This window comes from Schistocerca serialis, chromosome 9 (assembly GCF_023864345.2).
Source record: "Schistocerca serialis cubense isolate TAMUIC-IGC-003099 chromosome 9, iqSchSeri2.2, whole genome shotgun sequence".
Taxonomy (NCBI): domain Eukaryota; kingdom Metazoa; phylum Arthropoda; class Insecta; order Orthoptera; family Acrididae; genus Schistocerca; species Schistocerca serialis.
The window spans coordinates 322,091,140-322,114,595 of NC_064646.1; the positions used below are offsets into that span (position 1 = coordinate 322,091,140).

The 23,456-nt window shown below is 41.6% G+C and overlaps 1 protein-coding gene across 1 annotated transcript in view; it reads left to right on the top strand.

Annotated features, from left to right (window-relative positions):
• LOC126418934 (uncharacterized) overlaps window positions 1–23,456 on the top strand; it is a 53,126-nt gene that overhangs the window by 10,769 nt on the left and 18,901 nt on the right. The window contains exons 2-6 of the mRNA XM_050085969.1: window positions 13,527–13,716; window positions 15,105–15,209; window positions 15,361–15,603; window positions 17,060–17,244; window positions 19,292–22,010. Coding sequence (XP_049941926.1) covers window positions 13,527–13,716; window positions 15,105–15,209; window positions 15,361–15,603; window positions 17,060–17,244; window positions 19,292–22,010 — 3,442 coding nt within the window. The remainder of the gene's footprint in view (window positions 1–13,526; window positions 13,717–15,104; window positions 15,210–15,360; window positions 15,604–17,059; window positions 17,245–19,291; window positions 22,011–23,456) is intronic.

The window sequence follows — 23,456 nt, forward strand, 5'->3', positions numbered from 1 at the left end:
TCAAATGGTTCGAATGGCTCTGAGCACTATGGGACTCAACATCTGAGGTCATCAGTCCCCTAGAACTTAGAACTACTTCAACCTAACTAACCTAATGACATCACACACATCCATGCCCGATGCAGGATTCGAACCTGCGACCGTAGAGGTCGGAGCGGTTCCAGACTGAAGCGCCTAGAACCGCTCGGCCACACCGGCCGGCCGCCTTTCTTCCACAGAGTATTTAGACTTCCATTTACCGAGCCACGCTTAGTTTCTAGAAAGCTCTTCAAGTACATAAATTCCTGAAAACAATTGCCGTCTGAAATCTTCACACCATTCTTAGTCTGGTATATGCGTATAGTAGTGTTTCCAATCATCACCCAATATGGGGTTTCCAGCGTCAACCAGTCAAATACCTGATATTTATTAAAAGAAGCAGTCCATTTCTGTAAGTAATCAAACTCTGTGGTATAGAAAGTCATTATCTCTTCCTCAAATATCGAAATTTCAATTAGCGAGCCTTTCTTTTTCTCCACACTTTTTATATATATTTTTTCAAATAGAGCCAAGTTTGGCTGCAGAAACATGAAGTAAATTTCACTGAACGGACTCCTGAAAAATATCTGAAATTATTGAAGATGGCCTGTCTTCGGCGTCAAAAAGTTAATGAAATGCAGAGCTTAAGAATTCTCTCAACTGCGGACATTAATGAGAGGCATCTCGTTTTTCAGTGAGATAGAAGGATCTGATGATCGACATCTGCGTATAATCAGAACTCTGTAAGTTTCTCTGTCCTTACTGTGTATATTGAAAAATAATTAAATATTTTCTTGACGGTTATTTCAATGTCGACAGTCAAGGCTCCACCAGCGCTTGGTATAGTATTGTGGAGGTTATGGGCAGGGCACCCAATTCCTTTTACAGTTTTCCTAGTTCATCTTTAATTTGGTGAAACATACTCCGATGGCCGGGTCGATGAAGCCCTCCGAAGTTGGTACGGGTGTTGACTCCTTGAAAAGCGATTAATTTATCTAATGCAATTTGCAGCTTAAAGTGTCTAGACAAAATTTTGCAACTGTATCTGATTTTTCGTTATTTAGCGAATCAGACGGCTTCTGTAGGATTCCGTTAGTTTCCGTACAGTATTGAGAATTGTGGTTTGATGCGCCGGTGCCTATTCCGTAAAATGAAACTTCTTGTAAATCTTCTATGCATTCGGGCACGAAGTGTGGTGCGAAAATATTTTTAACAATCGCTGTTTGGTTCTGGCTGTAGACTGCTTTGCGTCGACTTTGGAGTCGGGGACGCTGCGGACTCAGATTTAAGGTACAGTCAAGAAAACTGGAGGACTGATGATCCTTGACAATTTTATAAGCTCTTGTTAGTTCTGCAGAAGCAGCGAGCAATTCTTATGGGATATCCTCTTTAATCATGAATGTAACAGTAGGCTTTGATGTCGATACTACCCCGAATCTATTTGTATCCGTAGAAATGTGATGCCTCACATCTGACATCTCCATGAGTTTCTGATGTGTAACAGCTAAAAATCTGTCACTACGCTTCCTGAACCGTACGGCTTTTCTTGACAAAAGACCACTCTCTTGTGTAATCATCCGAAAAGTGACACTTTCTCTTTCCATGCTTAGGCATTTTAGTAAGCTATGGTAAGATACGTTTATTACACGGTAACCGGTCGACAATAACACTTTATTGATCGAGGTAGACGTCACTATGTACTTCACGCCTTATATACGCTTCAAACAACTGGAACAAGCTTGTACTCGTTGTTCGTATTAAGTTTAGAAAGAAGTTTTTCGTATTACGTTTAGAAAGAATCGTCTTGTCAGATCGCTATTCAAAGGTGAAATGCCAGATTCTTCCGCGTGGCGCTGCCTAAATAGTTCCAGCCCCATTCTACTGGAGAAGTTTGGTAGTTTCTCGAATGATGACGCTAGATCTAGAAGGTACTTACGTCATCGATACAGGATACGCAACATGCAATGCCATCTTTGAGACTAGCTTGTCAACATGAACGTGTTGACATAAATAACACTGAGGCTGCATTTACACGTTGCGCTAACAGATGGTGTTACTTCAGTACTTGGACCAAGCTCGTACCAGTATTTTGCAAACTCGGGACAAAATGTCGGGACAAGAATGTCCATAACTGTGAGGGTTCCGATATATCGGGACGAATGACAATCCCATACACGCTGTAAGTCCGAGTCCTCTAGCGACAGAAGGTTGCAACTTGCGTCAGCGAAGCGATTAAGTCGCCCGAATAATACGCCTGACATGAAATACCTCAACCAATATTGAGAACAATAAAAAAATTCGGAGGCGTTACTTTTGAGCACGCCCTCGTACCCTCACGATACACCGTAAGATGTCTTGCGAGTGAGGATGTAGATGTAGCGATAAGTTCTGTTCTTGTTAACGATTGGTCTTCCATTTCGTATTTTCTTACATAATATTCCTCTAACATGGAGTGAAGAGGAGTATTATAAAAAAATATGTAGCTACATCTTACGTGGTATCAGATAGAGGCGCTAAAGGGAAACAATTCACTCATAAAGAGGAAATTTACTACAGATGATCTCAAATAGCTTTGTTTAAACGGAGCTCGCATAAGCAAAATCTAGAAGAAGAGAAAAAATGTAAACTTAACCAATATTCATTTCGACGAGAAAATGTAGAAGTACCGAACACTTTTAGAACGATGGTGCCGGTTCCACATGAGAGCTCTGAAAGTCCCTTTACACGGCCGTATCCGTGTTGAGTCTGTGTCATGGAGAAAATGGAATGAATGTAATTGGACCAAGGGTGAAGAGACTATTTTTCGCTAGCCGCTGTTACGTTCTTCGGGGGCCCTCGTTCGCTCAGTGGCTGCGCACCCTTCTCCCACCACCGCCGCGGCCCGCACGAGCGCCGCCATCGACAGCAGGGCGGCCATCCTGTTCCTTTCCCATGTCCGCACGTCCTTCTGCTCGTGCTTCTCTTCTATGACGTCATAGGAGTGATCGATTGTAGCACTCCAGGTTTCCACCTCCTGTTGCTCTCAACGAGTCACTGTCGCTGCAGGGGATCGATAAGAATTCCTATTCGCTTCTGAAGCACTAAATTCTGCATCATGTTTATTTTGATGACTACATGAATGACGGTTCTTGCACGCACATAATTCGGTGATTTACTCTTTACTTGTGGCAGAAGCTGTAAGTTAAATGATCTATTTTTTGCCTCAGTCTTCTTTCCATCTGCATCTGTAAAACTTCAGTTGCATAATGGAAAAATTTCGTTCCCTGGTGACGCGCAAGGTATCCTGGACGTGCGGTATACTGTCGCTCTCTTCCGCGTTGTAAGTTGGCTGCCCTGGCAAGCCGCAAGCGCGTCATTATGCGTGCGCTGTTGCCAGATGGGTTCGCCAGTAATTTGCGGGGAAAGTGGCTGGCCGTGGTGGTGGGGATACGGAAAGAGACCCATCAGCGCCGCGGGGAGGGGAGCGCAGTACCCGGTGGTGGGGGGTAAGGACAGGTTGCGCTCAGGGGGTGGGGGCGGATGGCAGGAGCGGCGGGGCGCGAGAGGAGCGGAACAGCGGTTTATGAGGTTCGGCCGCAGCCCGGGCAAAGGAAGGAACAGGAACCGGAGCAGGAGCGCTAGCGCTCGCCGGCCGCCCGCAAGCCGACCCCCGGGGAACCGCAGGGGAGCGCTTAACACTGCACAGCCACGCCGCGGGACATTCGCACGTCTGCGCGCTTCTTATCGCATAATTACTCACCGCACTGCCTCCGTCTGGGACAGCACAAGGAGCTGTTTCCTCTTTAACAATGTTCCGGTGCGCGTGATAGCCATTTCTTAGAAAGTACTGTGCATTACCTCATAATTTTGCCGGATTTCTTTCTTTTTTCGTTTTTTTCTTTTTTCTGTTCAAATCAGTGTTCCATGAAATGATTGACAGCATTTACTTCAGATAACGCCAGTGAGAGACCCAGAAACCGACGGGCGATGCAATTGTTTCTAGGAGACCTATTATCAGAAAATTGATGCGAAATACAGAAAGACCTACAAATAATCAGTGGATACTACTGCGACTATCAGCTGACGCTTAACATTAGCAAAATATAATTTCGTGTTCGTAAGAAGGCGAAAAACAGTTCTTTAGTTTAAACATCTCCAATCAATCTCTATAATCGCAGAAGTATATATCTGGTATTGTTTGAGAGATAACAGTGATAGAAAATTCTTCGTTCTCGCGGATCCTCACAAATGCAGAATAACAGACGAACTTCGCCACTTGTTTTCTTCCATTTCACTAGAGCTTTATAGAAATATTCAATAGGAGTCGCTACTGGACTGATACGGAAATTTTTACCAAAGAAAATCGCCAGACAACCCTACATTAGGAAAAATTATTTTATAAAACAAAGAATTTAGGCATTGCAAATAGACATATCGGCAAAACGCTCTTCCTGCTCATCAATTCACGGGCGGAGGTAGAGGCTGATACTGGTAGACTATGACCCGTGCTGTGAGTTCTGGTGAGGGTTGTATGGGCGCACGACGGCAAGGTCTTCAGCGCCTGCTCAGTAACAGATTGAGACGGGTGTCAAGGAAAGACTCAGAACAGTAAGATAAAACAGAACGTAAAACACAGGTAACAAGCTTGGAAAAATATGTGCCTGCCCACACTGAATCGTGGGATGAAGCATGCCGCCAGCAGTAGAACATGGACAACACAGGAAGAAAGTGGTAGAGGGAGCTTGGTTCAAATGGCTCTGAGCACTATGGGACTTAACATCTGAGGTCATCAGTCCCCTAGAACTTGGAACTACTTAAACCAAACTAACCTAAGGACATCACACACATCCATGCCCGAGGCAGGATTCGAACCTGCGCCCGTAGCGGTCGCGCGGTTCCAGACTAGCGCCTAGAACCGCTCGGCCACTCCGGCCGGCGGTAGAGGGATCTAAAACAATATAGCAGATGGAAGTGGCTGACAGACCGCAAGGAAAGAAGGGAAGAGCCAGCCACTTTGCAATACACTAAAACCTCCAGCCTAAAAGTGTAGGACAGAGTCCAGACACATCACAAAACTTTAAAACCCTAGATACACACGTCTCATAATTAGCGAAAACACAGGGCAGATCCTCATCAACTTGTGCTTCTGCCCTTGCATCACAGTATAAAATGCAGTCTGTTAAAATGTGGCGGACAGAGATGTGCACCCCACAAACATCACAAAACGGGGGATCCTCCCGCCGTAATAGAAAGGACAGGACAGTGCCCAAACCGAAGATGCGTGAGGGTCACTTCTTCCCGGCCAATAAACTGCGGTTAGTGAAGTCAACAACTCGGCCGTGTCGTTCCTCCTGTTGTGGACTACAAAGCTGTCTTTCTTATTTACACATTTGTAGATAAAGATGGACGGGGCACTATTTATAAGATTCAGTTCCTTAAGTGTCTCTTTCCTTGTGCGCAGGTCCATACTGGACGTAACTATAGGAGATGCGCCCGATGCTCTTTACCCAAATGTAAATCTCGAACTTTGATCGAGTAAACAAACAGTGCACTCATCAAGCGTGACTGAGTTAAGATTTCATAAATGATTCGAATATCGAAACAAGGTTATAAAGAAAGGTAAATCGTAAAGGAGATAATATATCGATGTGAGGTTGATAGTCGTGTTTAGTCTATAGGTTTGGCAGCAAATTTTTTTTTTTTTTTTTTTTTTTTGCGAAGAAATTCGTTTTAAACACAACAAATATGGTACCTATTTTTCAGTCTGTGAACATAAACCACGGTCGTATCAATGAATTCCTATTTTCCAGAGCTCTGTAATACTGCGACGAAAAGTACTTTGTTTCTTTAAAAATATAATTACTTGAAAGTCTCGTTACTTAATAAAGTGTATGAAATGTCATTCATGCTCACAAAGATATATATATATATATATATATATATATATATATATATATATATATATATATATATATATATATATATAATTCGATGTTCGGACTTCCTGACAGCCATACAGCACTTCCTCGTGTACCAACCAAGCGTTGGGAAAACTGTTCTTTTAAACACGTTTAGGACTTACAAGCTGGAATGCAGTTTGTACCATCCTCCTGGAAATTAGTGTGCTCATATTCTTTCGAAATGTCTGCGAAAGAAATGAGCTGCACTGCGTCTATGTAGCTTTGTTTAAGAGTTTTATCACTGAAGAAAGAAGAAAAAAAAGGTTGCTCCTACAACGTTTGTGTGACTTCGTCCCTAGCCCGCATCTCGTGGTCGTGCGGTAGCGTTCTCGCTTCCCACGCCCGGGTTCGATTCCCGGCGGGGTCAGGGATTTTCTCTGCCTCGTGATGGCTGGGTGTTGTGTGCTGTCCTTAGGTTAATTAGGTTTAAGTAGTTCTAAGTTCTAGGGGACTGATGACCATAGATGTTAAGTCCCATAGTGCTCAGAGCCATTTGAACCATTTGACTTCGTCCACAGCACGCTTTGATTTGTTCGTAATTTTAGTTGGGCCGATCTCCAAACAGGGAAACTGTGCTCAGTCCCGCAACATTGACATGAAATTCTGCGTCACACATGTTTCCCCGACCATCATTTGCGTTTCATGACGTATTTTAATTCTTATTCCCCTGTAATGACAACCTAATGAACAGTTAATTTCGAAATACGAAGCTACGAACTTCAAATCCTTAGACCTCCAAAGCATATGGCGGCGACCGGGGAAGAGGTCTCATCTTCCATTGTTCTGGAAAGCCACAGCGGTATTACTCCTTACTCCTGGTGTGAGGAGCCTTCGGGTATGAGTTCAGGTTCCGGCTGTTAGTGACTTAGGGAACCCTGACGGCACAACTGTACGGTGCGTCATGGTCCTCCTGCGTCCTCATGTATTACCTCTCATGCGACAGTGTCGTAGTGCCATTTTTCAACGGGGGGGGGGGGGGGGGGGGGTTCCACTGGGGGCCGAACGGCACAATAACCCTGGGTTCGGTGTGGGGCGGCGGAGGGGTGAGTGGACTGCTGTAGCCTGTTGTGAGCCATTGAGGGTTACGGCGGGGACGAAGACTCTCCGTCGCTTCTAGGTCCCCAGTTCCGTACAATACAATCCCAAGAGCAGTAACGCCCACTTTACGCTTTGTTTTTACGTCAGTGTCAGTTAACAGCTATACTGTGTGGATAGGTTTACTAATGGAGAGCTGGCCCATATGCACTTTGCGTATTGGTTTACTGAATGCTTTGGAAGAGCGACATAACTACGCTATGCTGAACTGTTCCCTCAGCGACGACAACTATGTCACAGTATTTTTACATCTAAGAGTTGTTGCATTACTTTATGTTTCACAACTGGTTACTGCATATTAAATCTTTTTCACTGTAGGGATTTTCCAAAAAGCAAGGTAATTACGGTAACAAATCAAATGAATCATAAGCACATTATTATTGTGCAACGAGCCACTAGAGGCCACAGTTCCTTTAAACTCAAAAATATCCCTGGAAAACGTCTGACGCTATGCATACGTTGACATGGGCGCATACCAGTTACTATATGATGAAAAATATTTCGTACTTTGTCTTCGTATCTCCGCATGACTCTCTCTAAAATTCGAGATTTCCATTGATGGGGTAGACTATTCGTTAACAGGGGTCAAAAGAAATTATGAAATCGACGTTCATGTCTTGGTAGCACAAATTTTCTAGCCCCCAGATATCTACTGAAAGTCAGGCAGTTATCTTCTCCGAGATAGCTTCATCTTTAGTGGAGAATATTAAGTTCTCGGTATTACTGTCGAATTCGCTCAATATTCCATTTAGTGTTGTGTCAGCCTTCGGTAACAAAATGGTTCAAATGGCTCTGAGCACTATGAGACTTAACTTCTAAGGTCATCAGTCCCCTAGAACTACTTAAACCTAAATAACTTAAGGACATCACACACATCCATACCCGAGGCAAGATTCGAACCTGCGACCGTAGCGGTCGCGCAGTTCCAGACTGTACCGCTTAGAACCGCTCGGCCACCTCGGCCGGCCCTTCGGTAACAACGGGAACAGGCCGCTGTGTGTATCCACATAAGACATTCGCAACTTAGATACCGAGAACCACTGTTTCATCGTTTTAAACTGATGAATGTAAGCGCAAATGCACTGTAGACTGTGATTTAGTCAGCGACGTATGTTTAATACGTCACTTCTTTTGGTACAGCACTGTGCTCATGAATTCAACGGGAAACTGGGGTCCAGTAACACTGCTACGAAGATTCCACGGTTACAGATTATGGGAAGAATCTTGAAGATCTGGTCCGTGGAGAAGAATATGCGTTAAGGAATTTTTAGAACTAACTTACGCTTGAGGCCTTCCCGAAGAGAATAGTTGGTGCGTCTCGTACGTATTTGGATGCGAATATCAGAAGCGAAAGAAAGGCGCATACTTTTTCGTATAAGAGCTACAAAATATATATTTGTTCCTCAATATTCATTAAATTCGACAAGAAAGAAACTTGGGCACTTGTTTGAGTCTGGAACGGTCGAGAACAATCACATTTGTGTACGCTTGCAGATGTTAAGTAATACATACTCGCGTCCTCCCTCGAAGATATACACTTCCCAAAATTTCAGTTATTGCACTGTGTCGTGATATTCAAATCTGAATACCTCGACAACCATTAGAAGTCCATATTGGTTTGTTTATAGTTGATATAAGTCAGTATCCTTTCTATTTGCTTGCCCTGGAGAGTGACGCTGGAAAATCTTATCACTTAAAAAGTATATAGCAAAGAAGCAAACCAGCGACATCTTAGAAACCAGCTGCCGATAAAGATTTGAGCTTCAGCTTTATCACCCAAGGCTTCAAATACAGAACGCTGTACGGGCGTAAACACGCTTCGAAGTTCCATGAAAACATTACACATTGATTCAGGAAGGTTAGATGTTTGTAGTTACTCATAGTTTAGTTCATCTCACGTATATTCGCTACCATTCGACTTGTGATGCTGGATACGGTTCTAGTTTCTATTATGAAGATTGTCTCCCAGGTAAATTTTCAATTTATTCCATTCAAGTGGAAATACAGAAAGATGCAATCTGTTTTCTGACTCCGTAAATTTAAAACCAGTGCTCATTGTAGCTGAGGATCGTAACCGAAAACAAAACTGTATTAACCAGAATCGTCCGTCGAAACATTTGAACGAAGTGATCAGGTAAAACTGGGTTGAGGTATTCTGACGAGCCCAGTCCATGGAGTAAACAGGACCAAAATTCATAAGTCGCCGAGTACTGCAACTACCATAATTCAGTTAGCGCGAAAATGGAAGTGTACGAGAAGATTTTATGCCTCTTTGTCCGATACGAAATGCTTTATTTGTACAGTAAAGAGAGGAACTATGACCTCATACAGGTCAGCTTCCGAAAGTCGGCAACTGAGGAGATATGGGCTGTTTTTTTCCTCACGCTGTAATTCACCTGCGGCTCTGAAATATGCACGGAAGTTGCAGCTCCTGCGAACAGTTCGCGAGGGTAGCCGGCTGGTGCGGCAGTTAAAGACGGGAGCCATCGTATATCTTGGCAAATGGCAGCTGAGCGATGGTTCACCCTGCGTGCAGCTGTCGGCTCGCTAGATTGCTTTCAAATGAAAAATGAGCCGTCTCCAGGTGCCGGTGATGTCTTGGTCGATACGTCCGAATTTTAAAGTAGCGACAGAGATAATGGCTTTTTCCTGTTTGGTCGCAGTACTATTCTTACACTTTGAGAGGAAAGTGTTAGGGGAACGGGGATGTGAACAGTGATGAACCCAAGTATAGTGGTATACAGGCTGTTTCTAATTTTTGTGGCAAACTGGACGAGTCAGTTGTGTACAGCGTAAACACAAACTCCAGCGACGATAATTCGGAGGTCGTTCAGAAATATTTTCCGATTATTTTGGCATAAGGGGCGCATGGTCTTCGATTGCTCGGTACAGAGTAATTGCATTTCGTCTGATTTCTTCCCCCTCTCCCCATTTATTTTGTATCTGCATTGCATTGAAAATACCCGAGCGACAGTGCAAATGTCGACAGCGTGTGCCGTGCTGCGTCTTGTTTGGAAACAACCGTCTTTCATTCACTTACGGTACTTCCTGTTGACAACAAGAGTCTAATGAACACCGTGAGCCATCGGTAGATTCTGTGACGTGTAGCACCTAGAAAGATTTAGTTTCTCTATTTCAGTTATAGACATTGGCCTTGTGTTCTATTTATAATAAGTCTTTAGTTCTCGTGGGTGGCGGATTAGATCATGTTGTTTATTAGACCTCCATAATTTGGTTGAGAGTTGGCGAAAACGACGACTGTGTCATTATTCCTCTATTTTTTTTTTTTTTTTTTTTTTTAATACACATTATGCAGTAAACGCCGTCGGCGAGTCTGTGAATGATTAGAGTGGAGGTGGAACAGCCACCAGAGTCCTTTAGTGTTGCTGTGTTCAGTGCAACTATCGGGCCTAATAGTGTATAAAAGGGGCATGGACAGCGGCAGATGGTGAGGGATCACTCTGAAGAACACAAAAATGGTTCAAATGGCTCTGAGCACTATGGGATTTAACTTCTGAGGTCATCAGTCCCCTAGAACTTAGAACTACTTAAACCTAACTAACCTAAGGACATCACACACATCCATGCCCGAGGCAGGATTCGAACCTGCGACCGTAGCGGTCGCGCGGTTCCAGACTGTAGCGCCTAGAACCGCTCGGCCACCCCGGCCGGCGAGGAACACCAGCACCTGACACAGTTTGAATGGCGCCTCGTTGTGATTCTCCATTTGCTCAGCTGGTCGAACCGTTCAGTGTACAGGCTTGTGGGGCATTCAGATGTGACAGTTGCCCGATGTTGGACTGCATGGGAAAGTGAGAACAGGAATTGCTCGTCGCCAAGGTTCTGGTCGATCGCGTCTCACAACCACAATGGGCGAATCGCTGTATCGTGCGTCGACCACACCGTAACCCTTTCACATCAACTCTTGTCACCCGAAAACATTCTGTGTCACCTTACACCATCGGTCAGAGACTAGCAACTGCCAGTCTACGGAATAGTGTTCCATGTGTAGGCTACCGTTAACACCAGAACACAAATGGCTGCGGTGGAATGGTGCCGTGACAGACGTGGACTGCTGATGAAAGTAGTCGAATTGTCATAGTCAATGAATCACTGTTCTACCTTACCCGAAATGATCATTGCTGGCGAGTATGGCGGCGACATGGGGAAGGTCACTTTCCTCCATTGTTTTGGAGAGGCACATCGACGCGTTACTGCTGTTGTCACGGTGTGGGAAGCCATCGAGTGTGACATCAGGTCCCGGCTGGTAGTGCCAGCACAACGGCAAGTCACGGACATCTTGTGTCATTATGCGTTACCTCTCGTGTGACAGTATTGTGGTGCCATTTTTCAACAGGACACTTCTCAGCCAGACGTAACATGTTTCTGTGAGCTGTCTCTTCGATTTTGAGGTACTCCCGTACCCAGCGAGATACCTTGATCGTCTCCGACAGAATTTCCGGGTGACCACCTCAGATGTCAACCCTGTCACAGTGCCAGTATCAAGGATAGAGGATCATATACCTTAAACTTTCATTTTGTGTCCTCCTCCCGTTCTGGATACTTCAATTCTTTTCTCAGGCAGTAAATTTTTCTAATGTTTTACTGTTTTTGGTAAAGTTATCGACTGACCATTTCTTGAGGATCATATCTCTGCCACATGTACAATTATATATAGTTTATCGCTTTATTAAGTAATCCCAAGAACAGTAATGCCCACTTTACCCTTTGCCCACAAGCTCGCATTCACTACTGCTTGGGTTTGTTTTTACATGAGCATTAGTTGCATGTTGTTATACACACAGTAAGGATAAGTTTACTAATGGCAAGGTGGCCGATAGGCATTTTGTATACAGATTCACCGAATCCTTTGGAAGAATAGCAAAACTACACTATGGTGATCTGTTCCCTCAACGACAGCAACCACATTACAGCATTTTTGCTGTTGCATTACTCTGTTTTATGTTTCACTATTGGTGATTGCATATTACATCCTTTTTCAATGTTATGAAGGCATAAATCAAGGTAATTATGGTAACAAACCAAATGAGTCACAAGTACAATATTACTTTGTAATGAGCCCCTAGAGCCCACAGTTCCCTTAAACTCAGAAAATATCTCTGGGAAACCTCTGACATTATGCATATGTTGCCCTGGGCACACACCAGTTACTATTTATGGTGAAAAGTATTTTGAAACTTGTCTTCTTACCTCATTGGCCGGAAATTTTCTTGGGCTGTCATCTGCATATACAGGTTCTGTAAGGAGTTTTTAGCACTAGTCAGAACCATGTAGTTGCTAGTTCTCTGTGTTCTCTTAAAAGGATGGGCACAAATCTTCAGCACTGTAATTATAGCTACTATTGCCAAAATACAAATAACTGTGTAAAGCTGTATACAAATATTGCAGAGTGTATATATGATGTGTAAATACAGATTGTTTTGGTTGTCTTCTGTGATGTGGTGTCTTCTGTTTTGACCAATACAATGTTTGTATTAAGAAATCTATCGAAGAAAGATCTATGGTGAAAAGTATTTTGAAACTTGTCTTCTTACCTCCAGTTACTTCTCTCCAAGATTCGAGATTTCCATTGATGGGGTGGCCTATATGTTAATGCAGCTCAAAAGAAATTAAGAAATCAAGGTTTAAGGCTTGGTAGCACAAATTTTCCAACTCTCATGTATCAATAGAAAGATCAGCCTTGCTCATTGGTTTTCTTTGAGATCTTTTCATTATTGCGTTAGTGGATAATATGCCAGTTCTCGATTTACATGTGTTCGCAATATTTGCACAATAAGCATTTCACACCATTGCCCAGGGGCTGCTCTCTTGTTGAGCAAAATGAGGAGCACATCAGGGTAATAAGGTCACTCTACCCATGGTACTTTACAGTAATTGCATTCTGGTGCTGGAGTTAACATTGGCCGGAAATTTTCTTGGGCTGTCATCTGGATATACAGGTTCTGTAAGGAGTTTTTAGCACTAGTCAGAACCATGTAGTTGCTAGTTCTCTGTGTTCTCTTAAAAGGATGGACACAAATCTTCAGCACTGTAATTATAGCTACTATTGCCAAAATACAAATAACTGTGTAAAGCTGTATACAAATATTGCAGAGTGTATATATGATGTGTAAATACAGATTGTTTTGGTTGTCTTCTGTGATGTGGTGTCTTCTGTTTTGACCAATACAATTTTTATATTAAGAGATCTATTGAAGAAAGAAAAATTAGCAAAAGCACCATCTTTGCCTTCATTTTTTCTCTAGGTGAAGGTCTCCTTTTACAAAAATTACTTTCTCGTGCTTCTGATTTGTTGTAGGTTACAAACTGTTTCACGAGTTTTGTTACAGTTAGTGTCATATAATTAATTAATATTTCCATGGTAGTCACATTAAGCTTTTCAACCATTTTCCTCACAATGAGTGCCTGTAATGATTGACTGCCTGGATAAAGTGTAATATTTGTTACCAGCAGGCACCGACCGTGATGCCATTCTACGGGAACTCGGCCACCCCAGTAGGTGTACCTGGACAGCAGCAGCAACAGCAGCAGCAACAGCAGTCAGCCACTGGCATGATTGAGGCAGCATTTGCACCACCCCTGAGGGAACGCTACACTAACTCTGTCTGGCACCCAGCAGCTGCTGGCGATCCAAATGGTGTTGGTAAGTTGTTATTTATGAGGCAACATTTGATTACACTCTAATTGTATTTGTGAGGAAAGATTTTAAAACATCTTATACTTGCTCTAATGCAAAGTAATTAAACAAGTGTGGAGTAATAGAGTTGCAAGATTTGAAGAACTTCCAGTTAGCTTTAAGGTTTGCATAGTGATTTTCCTTTCAGCAACAGCAAAGCAAAGTGATTATAATACCCTGTATATATGTCCAAAATGATGTATTATTATGAAGTTAATTATCCAAATGTGAAAGCTAGTAGTTGTGTTGAGAACAGCTGTACTATATTAAAAGTTGTATATAAATATATTATGAATCTATCAATTGCCTCAACCTTTGTTTAAAAACTGAAATTTTATGAAAAATGAAGAATTGCTACCATTCACCTATCTATATTATGGAAGCAGCAGATTAATACAAAGATTTCATACATATACCTTGCTTAATAACTTTGGAAAAATTAGTAGTGGGAAACTGGCAATGGTGGATGTCAGATGACCAAAGTCCAAAAAAATTACTCTAGATATATATTATCATATAAAGGATTATTTTCAATGGAATAAAAGACACGCCACTGTTGTGTTTGATTATGTTGTTCTGTTAATATGTTGTTAAAATACTGGAAAGTAGATCAGTATAGTATAAATTAAAAGAGGCCAGTACCATGTATAAATCTATGTAATGCTTATACTTTGTTACAATGTTAAAAACAAAAGGAGGGTCAGCATTGGTTGTTCAAGCAGAGATACTTATTTCTGTTGCAAATCAATTTCAATAGCTGTGTGACCATCATTAGTGTTGTAGATAAAACAAGGGGAAAATCATCAGACTGCGCAATAACATACTACATCTGCCCAACTACATAGGTAAAAACATACAGAAGAGTTCATTTTCACAACTTACCTAGTATCAAAGCCCTGTGTACTCATAAATCCAGGCACTACAACTGTAGTATCTGCACATATAAATGAAATGTACTTGTCAGACCAAAGGTACAAATGGAATTGGGCTAGCTGCTTAAAGGGACCTACACAGCTATGCTCATTGCCTATACCAGACAAGGCAGCATCCTCTTTAATGATCATTATTACAAAATCTTTTATTAATGGAAATAGAAGATTTAACAAAATATAGTATCTAATCCATGCACACATCAAAAGATTTAAATGTAAAAATCTTTAGGATTACATCATAAAATCATAAAACTGAAGTGGTCACTCCTGGCATGTGTTCAGGAACACTGTCCTAAAAGTATGTGGTGTAGCACTTTGTTACAATTTTTGCAGATTATACTAAAAATAAGCTTTGTAATAAGGGAGAAGAAAATTGTAAGAAGGATGTACAAAGTATGTTCAACAAATGTTGTTTGTTTCCAGCTGCATGGACTCCGCAAGGACAGTTCATTCAACAGTTACCTCCACAATTGGATGATCTGAGATATCACCACCATACACAATACACTGCCTACCATCAACCGACAGGTAAGGATGATCGTGAGCAAAAGCACTTACACAAATCTCAAATTTGCTAGTCTACAGAAGTTACTTACTATTTATGAATATTTGTACGATTTTATATAAAATTTGTTACGTTGCACACATGCAAACTTGAACAGTTTTATTAACATTTCAGTAAGTTACCAGCCCCAGCCACAGCAGTCGCAGACGGCAGTGTTCGATCAGCAACCCCCGACCGCAGCTGTGTTCCAACCGCAACCACAACAACAGCAGGCGCCACAGCAGCAGCCCCAGCAGGCACCGCAGCAACAGTACGGCAGCAGGCCTCCCTCGTCACCAGCACAGGCTCAGGCGCCTCGTGGCTCCTACTCGCAGCCTCACACCCCGCAGCCTTCACCACAACAGGCAAACCATTCAGGTGAGGCATACATGCTATTTCTGACACAGCAGCTGTGGAAAATATCAATGGAATACAGGTAATCATTAGTTTTGATAGATCAGTGTCACTTCTTCTGCCACTGATACTCTGTTCATCTCTTTAATTGTAATTTATTAAGGGAGAGTTTCTCTGAGAAGTACTAAATCATTATCTACAACATTTTGTAGTAATCAAAAATAGACATTCTGAAGTAGATAGTACACTGAAGGCAATTACAGCTCATTAAAATACAGAAAAGCCACAACAATTGAAAACTGTTTAAGTAATTGATAAAATTGTGACTACAGTTCCAATGTCCATATAAACTCTGCAGTTATGTGGTCCAGATTGTCTACGATCTAGGTGCTTGCAAAGCTCCTGTAGTGTAGTATTCTCAATATTTATGGCTCCATCATGTCCTTGTATGCTTCCGTGGAATGTAGAACTATCAAATACTGTCAATTCATTGTGTATGGTGTTATTACAAATCACTGTGTGGACTAGTGCAACAGCATCCATGTAGACATATATCAGCACATATCTGTCATAGAAAAATAGGTAACCAAGGCACAATAAGTAATTTACAGCTCATAGTGCACAGTTCTGCTGCTGCTTTCTAATAGAAAACATTTGAGTCCCTTTTATGCATCACACTCTTCCAATTATTGATAAGTACAACTTAAAGACCTGATATAAAAATTTTGTGATCCAAACTAAAGCTTATCTTACGATAACTTACCACGTCTTTTTCCATTCCTTTCACTTCCTTGAATATTTGTAATCATCTTGTGGTGTTGCAGTTCTTCTTGTTACGTCCGTGCTTGATACAAAATGGGAAGAGGAATTCTGCCTTATGCAAGACACCTTTTTTTCTGCTTTGTTTCACCCAGAAATGTTTCAGCACGTTTTGTTCTATTTTCAGTGGGTTATTTTTTTATTTTCTAACTGTAAAATTGTTGTTACATATTAACATTTAGCATAAGGCAGAATTCCTCTTTCTATTGAATTTTTTTTTTTTTCCTCTTTCTCGCACTTCAGTTTATTTTAGAGCTCCTGTTTACCCAATCCCATTTTACCATTAGTCAATGACATATGAGTATTTTTTTTTATGAAACATAACCTCTTCCAGTTGTTCCATTGCCCCCTCCCCCCTCTCACTCTGTAGCAATTTGTTTATTCTCTCTTTGGGTCACCATTCTCAGGTTGTATTACTATTGTCCTTATTTTTGTTTTCTGCAGTATAATATGCCCAGTTACTTTACATTTACAGAATTTACAAAAGATTTAACATAAATATGAAAAATTTCAAAGTGTTGCCTTGGTAACATTAATATGTATTTTCTGTGTGACATATTTTTCATTGATACCACCTTTTAATCTCTGTCACTCAAATATGATGTAAAATATTAGATCTGGTGCAGAGATCCAGTCTGAAACCAGTTTTTTCACTTGACAGGTGCTACAGGCATTCCAGCCAATGGTCCTGTAAATGGTCATGGGGGGGCAGTCAGTGGAGGGTCCAGTGCCAGTGTGCACAGAAATGGAACTGTCAATGGTGGAAACCAGTACATAGATGCCTCACCAGGTAGTCAGTTCTCGGAACAACGAGAATACGTTAATGGAAACTACAACCCATCACAGGTAATTCATGCTGTAACATTGTGTAACACAGTATTAAAGGCTGAATAAAAATAATGGAATGATGAAGGATAACCAAACATTTTGTAGTGTCAGGGCACTGCTAGAGTATGGTAGTTTCTCTTCAGAGTTCACAGACACATTGCAGAATGAAGGAGCTTGGGTTGGACCACAGTACTGAGAAAATGTAAATATGTGTGTGTGTGTGTGTGTGTGTGTGTGTGTGTGTGTGTGTGTGTGTGTGTGTGTGTGTAGGCACACATGGAATGGAAGTTTGTAAGTTGAATTACTATGTTCTAGTGCTTAATTAAAAGTGGAAGTGATACACAGTACCTCACTTTCAGAACTAATAGTTTCTTTCTAGAGGAGGTGAGGATATGTTGGGAAAGATTAAAAAGAAAAGGTGTGACACGCAGACCCTGTGATGATAGAGCCCCACCCGTAGTGAGGATGATGATCAGGTCAGAGATGGTAAACTGGTGCACAGAATGCCAACTGTAGTCCACATATAATAAGTACAGAGTAAAACACACACACACACACACACACACACACACACACAACACACAATAAAAAGGACAATGAACAAGGTGAGGGGGGCGGGGCGGGGGGGGGGGGGGCATATTAACAGAGATTAACACCAGGAGGATGATGTTGGGTTTCTTCAGGGACATGGTATGAGTCAAGGGATACATTATTAAACAATTATTGTTAAACTGTTATAAGTTTTCGTGCTTACTTAAGCAACATTTTGAATACTAAAATTAATAGGGATAAAGGTACTTTGTGAAACAAGATACTTTCTCTGTTATTTAATAAGTCCTGTAAATCTCCTGTATTATTCAACTTACTCTTAGATGATGAATGTTTCCCCAAAGGGCAGCATATAGATGGACAGTCATCTAATTGTTGGCAACTCTGATCAATGCATCCAGAGTGAAAATCAACTGGACACATTTTCTACATATCCTATTACACATTACAGAATGTGCATGTAAGTACTCCTGTGATAGGGATGCAACCAGCCAGCTTCTGATTCCTGCTTAGTTTTCTGTAGCAATTATCTGACTGCTGCTCTGCACAAAACTACTCTTCACTCCCCAGTTACACAGCCCTGAACTGGCAGAAAATGGCATATTTCAGACAAATAATGTGGTACTTCTGTTGATGATTTTTAGTCGACAAAATATTGTTTTGTGTGACTGGCTGAAAAGACCTAGATCATTAAAAAGCTTTTTGATTGCAATGATAAGTCTGAGACAGTATCAGTGACATAACAATTAATTTTAAAATGGTTACGTGGTTTTATCCCAGAAAATCTGTTCTCAGGAATCCCTTGTAGAAAAATGATTGCTGCTCTCACAGAACAGTGCCTTCTAAATAAAGTTCTTAATGGTGAGCTAAATCTAAAATGTTATTTTAAATTGCAGGCTACTGCAGTCAAACTTCCACATTTTGTAAGAAATAATCTGCCCTGGCTGTAGAATACTTTTTATTAAAAGTCACAACTGGTTTCATGCCACTAGGAGATGCATCCTCGGATGATAAAGATACAGCAATGACCTGTTAAAAAGAATCTTTATCACCTCAGGATGCGTCTTCTAGTGGCATGAAACTAGTCATGACTTTTATTACAAAGTATTCTACAGCCAGTGCAGAGTGTTTCTTGCAAAAATAAATCTAAAATCTGATCTATGTGGAAGCCTACATGAATAGATTGAAAAGGCTCACAAATATTAAATTGTTTTTCACTAAATAAAGAGCTTCCTGCTTGATTTCAATGCCCATTTTTCTTAAGGTTGCATTGTAGAGTGATGTTTTGAAGTGACTTTTGTACCTTTTCAGTTATTGTTCATGTCTTTCAGAAAGAGAGGTGCAGTGCCAACAGTCTTAAATGGTTTTATGATGCAGTGTAGTGCATTTCGAAAGCTTTATTTGAAAATAATAATCTTACAAAACATAGTGCTTAAGACATTATGATCAAAGTATGTTTCTTAGAAATTATAAACATGGTATGTTTGCAAAATAAACAACAAATTCATTGTTCTAGGATGTGACAATGGCACCACCTCCATCGACAACCCCCACTAGCAGGAGCAGTTCTGTGCACATGGATCCCAGTGGCACAGACAGTTTGGTCAACAGTGGCACAAATAAAGCAAATGCTTACAGTAATCAGGCACAGAATGCTACCGGTCACCCAAACGCCTTGCCTGGATACCTACTCCACCCCCAAATGCAACACCAACATCAACAGCAGAGTTCACAGAACTCTAGCTCCAGTAGGTATCCAGGCCAGGAAAACATCATGGGGGACTTATGGGAGGGCAGCCGCCAGCAGCAAGGGTGGCAGTCGCAGGAAGGAAATGAGCCAGAGCCTGGAGGGGAACCTCCGTTTCGAGAAAGGTCGAATTTGAATAGCAGACTGAAGACCATGATCCTTAACAAACAGCAGCAGCAGCAACAACAACAACAACAAGTTAACCAACAGCAGTACAACCAGCAAGCACAAACACAGCTTAATGGAACCTTTTCCACAGATCGCCCACATGAAAGTTCTGACGGTAATTTTTTAGTGCGAGGCCACCATCCTCAGAACCATCCGTCCACAGTGACGTCTGAGGGTGGTGGCTTCCCGTGGGATTGGGTAGGGGGAAATGGTCCTGAAGTGGATGCTGGTGCTCTCTCGGCAATGGAGAACTTTATCAAATATGCCACTGGTGGAGATGAAAGGGAACAAAGGAAAAGTGGAAATAGTCTTAGCCCTGCCAACTGGCACTCACCATCTGCTCAGGCAGCAGCTGAAAAAATGGAGCAACATAGGTCTGAATCTTTTGAAGAGAGTTCTTCCAAAGGTCAGGGTGCATCAGTATTTAAAACACTGCAAGGAGAAACGGTGCCATTTAAACGCACAGTGAATGCTGAAGTGGCATTTGATCGACAACAGAACAATCCTGTTTCGGCATTTAAGTGCCAACAAAATAATGAAGCAGCATTCCAACTGCAACAGCACACTAATGACACTGTTTTTAAAATGCAACAGACCAACAACTCGGCATTTGAGTGTCAGCAGCGTAATAGTGAAACGTCGTTCATGTGCCAGCAGAACAGTGAAACGACACTACATCAGCGTCACCAGCAAAATACTCAGACTGGATTAGGAGATCAACAGAAGGACACAGAGATGAGTTTTAAATGCCAGCAGCAAGAAACAGATACAGGCTTCAAAACTCAGCAAAATATTGAGACAGCATTCCAGGTGCAACCAAACATTGATGTGGGATATAAGTGTCAGAAACAGAATAGCAAATCACCATTTAAAAGTCAACAACAGAGTGGTGATTCGGCATTCAAATGTCAGCAAAAGCCAGAAGCAGTATTTACTCTTCCGCAGCAAAGTAATGAGCCCACATTTCAATGTCAGCAACAAGATGTCAACCCTGCATTCAAACAACAGTCAAATAGTGATACTATTTTCAATTGTTCTCAGACCACAGAGGCCTCTTTTAAATCTCAAAGTAATTTGGATCCACAACTAAAATCTCTTCAAAGCACTGAATCCACCTCTAACAGTCATCATCCTCAAGATGAAAACTTTGCTTGCCATCAGAATAACCAATCATTATTCAAGTATCAACAGAACCATGATACCACAGCAAAAAATCAGCAAAAGAATGATCCAAATTTCAAATGCCAGCAGAAAACTGAGTCAACTTTTCAGGGACAACAGCTTGGTGAATCAACATTTAACTTTCCTTTCAACACGGACCCAAGCTTTAAACCTGAAAATGGCCAAAAACAGCAAACAGCAGAATCACCATTTAAATGTCCCCAGAGAAATGAAAAAGCTTGTAATTATCAACAAGATAGCTGCACAACTTTCAAGACCCAACAGCAGTCCAATAATAGCAACACAAATTTCAAATGTGTACCTGGTATTGATGTTGCCTTCAACTGTCAACAGGGTGTGGAATCAGCATTTAAGTGTCAGCCAGAAAGCAAGACATCATATGAGGAACAGCAGAAGGTTATGGAGACAGCATTCAAGCCTCTTCAGCCTGCAGATGGATCGTATGATCAATGTCGGCAGGCTCCAGCAGGATTTAAATGCCAGGCGACCAATGTCCATGCTTATCATCATCAGCAACAAGGAGGAGAAAGAAATCAATCAGGTCAAACAGTGCCTTTTCACCAACAATCAAATGAAGGAATCTTTCCATGTCAACAAGACACAGGTATATCATTGCATAGTCAGAAAACTGTCACTGGAATGGGGGAAGCACCTTCAAGTGATAGGCATTTTCAGACTGGAACTAGATATGAAAGTGGTGAATTTATGGACAATAAATCATTTCATCAACAAATGGGTATAGGAGTATTTCAGCAAAAGCCAGAACAGCAAGACAATAACACATATGGACAATCAGTGAAGACAGAGGCGAGGCCACAGACACCACCAATGTCTCCTTCTCATTCCAAAGGTACTTATCCTTTCAAAGGAGATGGAGGCCCTACCCCTTTGGAGAATATGTCAGGTTCGTGGTGTTGTCGACGTGGTGGAACTGATACGCCAGCACCAGAACACCTTCGTGATGGCTGCTGCCAAGGTCTTCAGACAGCAGACGAGCTAGACACTGGCCAGAACTGGGGTGATGGACCTCCCACACCAACATCTGGAGCAGCAAGAGAATTGCAAGAACATGTTGAAAGGCTGAAAAACAATGCTCGTACTGAAGTTCCTGACTGCTCATGTTTTACAGCTGACAAAAGTAAGTATCTCATTTCACCACTGAAGGAAATCAATCTTTGTTACATTTTTCTTAAGAGAAACAAAGTTGTTTATTTTACATGAAATAACACTGGTTTTAATGTTAGTTCTAATTAGATGGATGTAAATTTCACATATAAGTGACAATCTTTTGCGTAGTGTGTACTCGATTTCCTGAAACTTCAATTTAATGTAATAAAAAACAAAAGACAAAAATACTTGTACCAGTTCTAAAACTCAGATCAATTACTATACTATTTTATTACACATTCTATCTTAATGATTAACAAATAAACTCATTCACAACTTTTTTTGTCATGAGACCATGGTTTCCCATTCCACTAGTTGATCTGAGGTGAGCATATGTAATGTGGTATCTTATTAACATTAATAAATAGAACTGAAAAGATCAACAGGCTACTCACTGGTTTTCTTATTGGATATAGCAAACAGAAATGCCAAAAATAAGATGTAGTAAGGAGAGTTTTCAGTACTGGGGAAGCCCTGTTCACTACCTTGGGAAAATACAGGGTTATTACAAATGATTGAAGCGATTTCACAGCTCTACAATAACTTTATTATTTGAGATATTTTAACAATGCTTTGCACACACATACAAAAACTCAAGAAGTTTTTTTAGGCATTCACAAATGTTCGATATGTGCCCCTTTAGTGATTCGGCAGACATCAAGCCGATAATCAAGTTCCTCCCACACTCGGCGCAGCATGTCCCCATCAATGAGTTTGAAAGCATCGTTGATGCGAGCTCGCAGTTCTGGCATGTTTCTTGGTAGAGGAGGTTTAAACACTGAATCTTTCACAATAACCCCACAGAAAGAAATCGCATGGGGTTAGGTCGGGAGAGCGTGGAGGCCATGGCATGAATTGCTGATCATGATCTCAACCACGGCCGATCCATCGGTTTTCCAATCTCCTGTTTAAGAAATGCCGAACATCATGATGGAAGTGCGGTGGAGCACCATCCTGTTGAAAGATGAAGTCGGCGCTGTTGGTTTCAGTTGTGGCATGAGCCAATTTTCCAGCATTTCCAGATACACGTGTCTTGTAACATGTTTTTCGCAGAAGAAAAAGGGGCCGTAAACTTTAAACCGTGAGATTGCACAAAACACGTTAACTTTTGGTGAATTGCGAATTTGCTGCACGAATGCGTGAGGATTCTCTACCGCCCAGATTCGCACATTGTGTCTATTCAGTTCACCATTAAGAAAAAATGTTGCTTCATCACTGAAAACAAGTTTCGCACTGAACGCATCCTCTTCCATGAGCTGTTGCAACCACGCCGAAAATTCAAAGCGTTTGACTTTGTCATCGGGTGTCAGGGCTTGTAGCAATTGTAAACGGTAAGGCTTCTGCTTTAGCCTTTTCCGTAAGATTTTCCAAACCGTCGGCTGTGGTACGTTTAGCTCCCTGCTTGCTTTATTCGTCG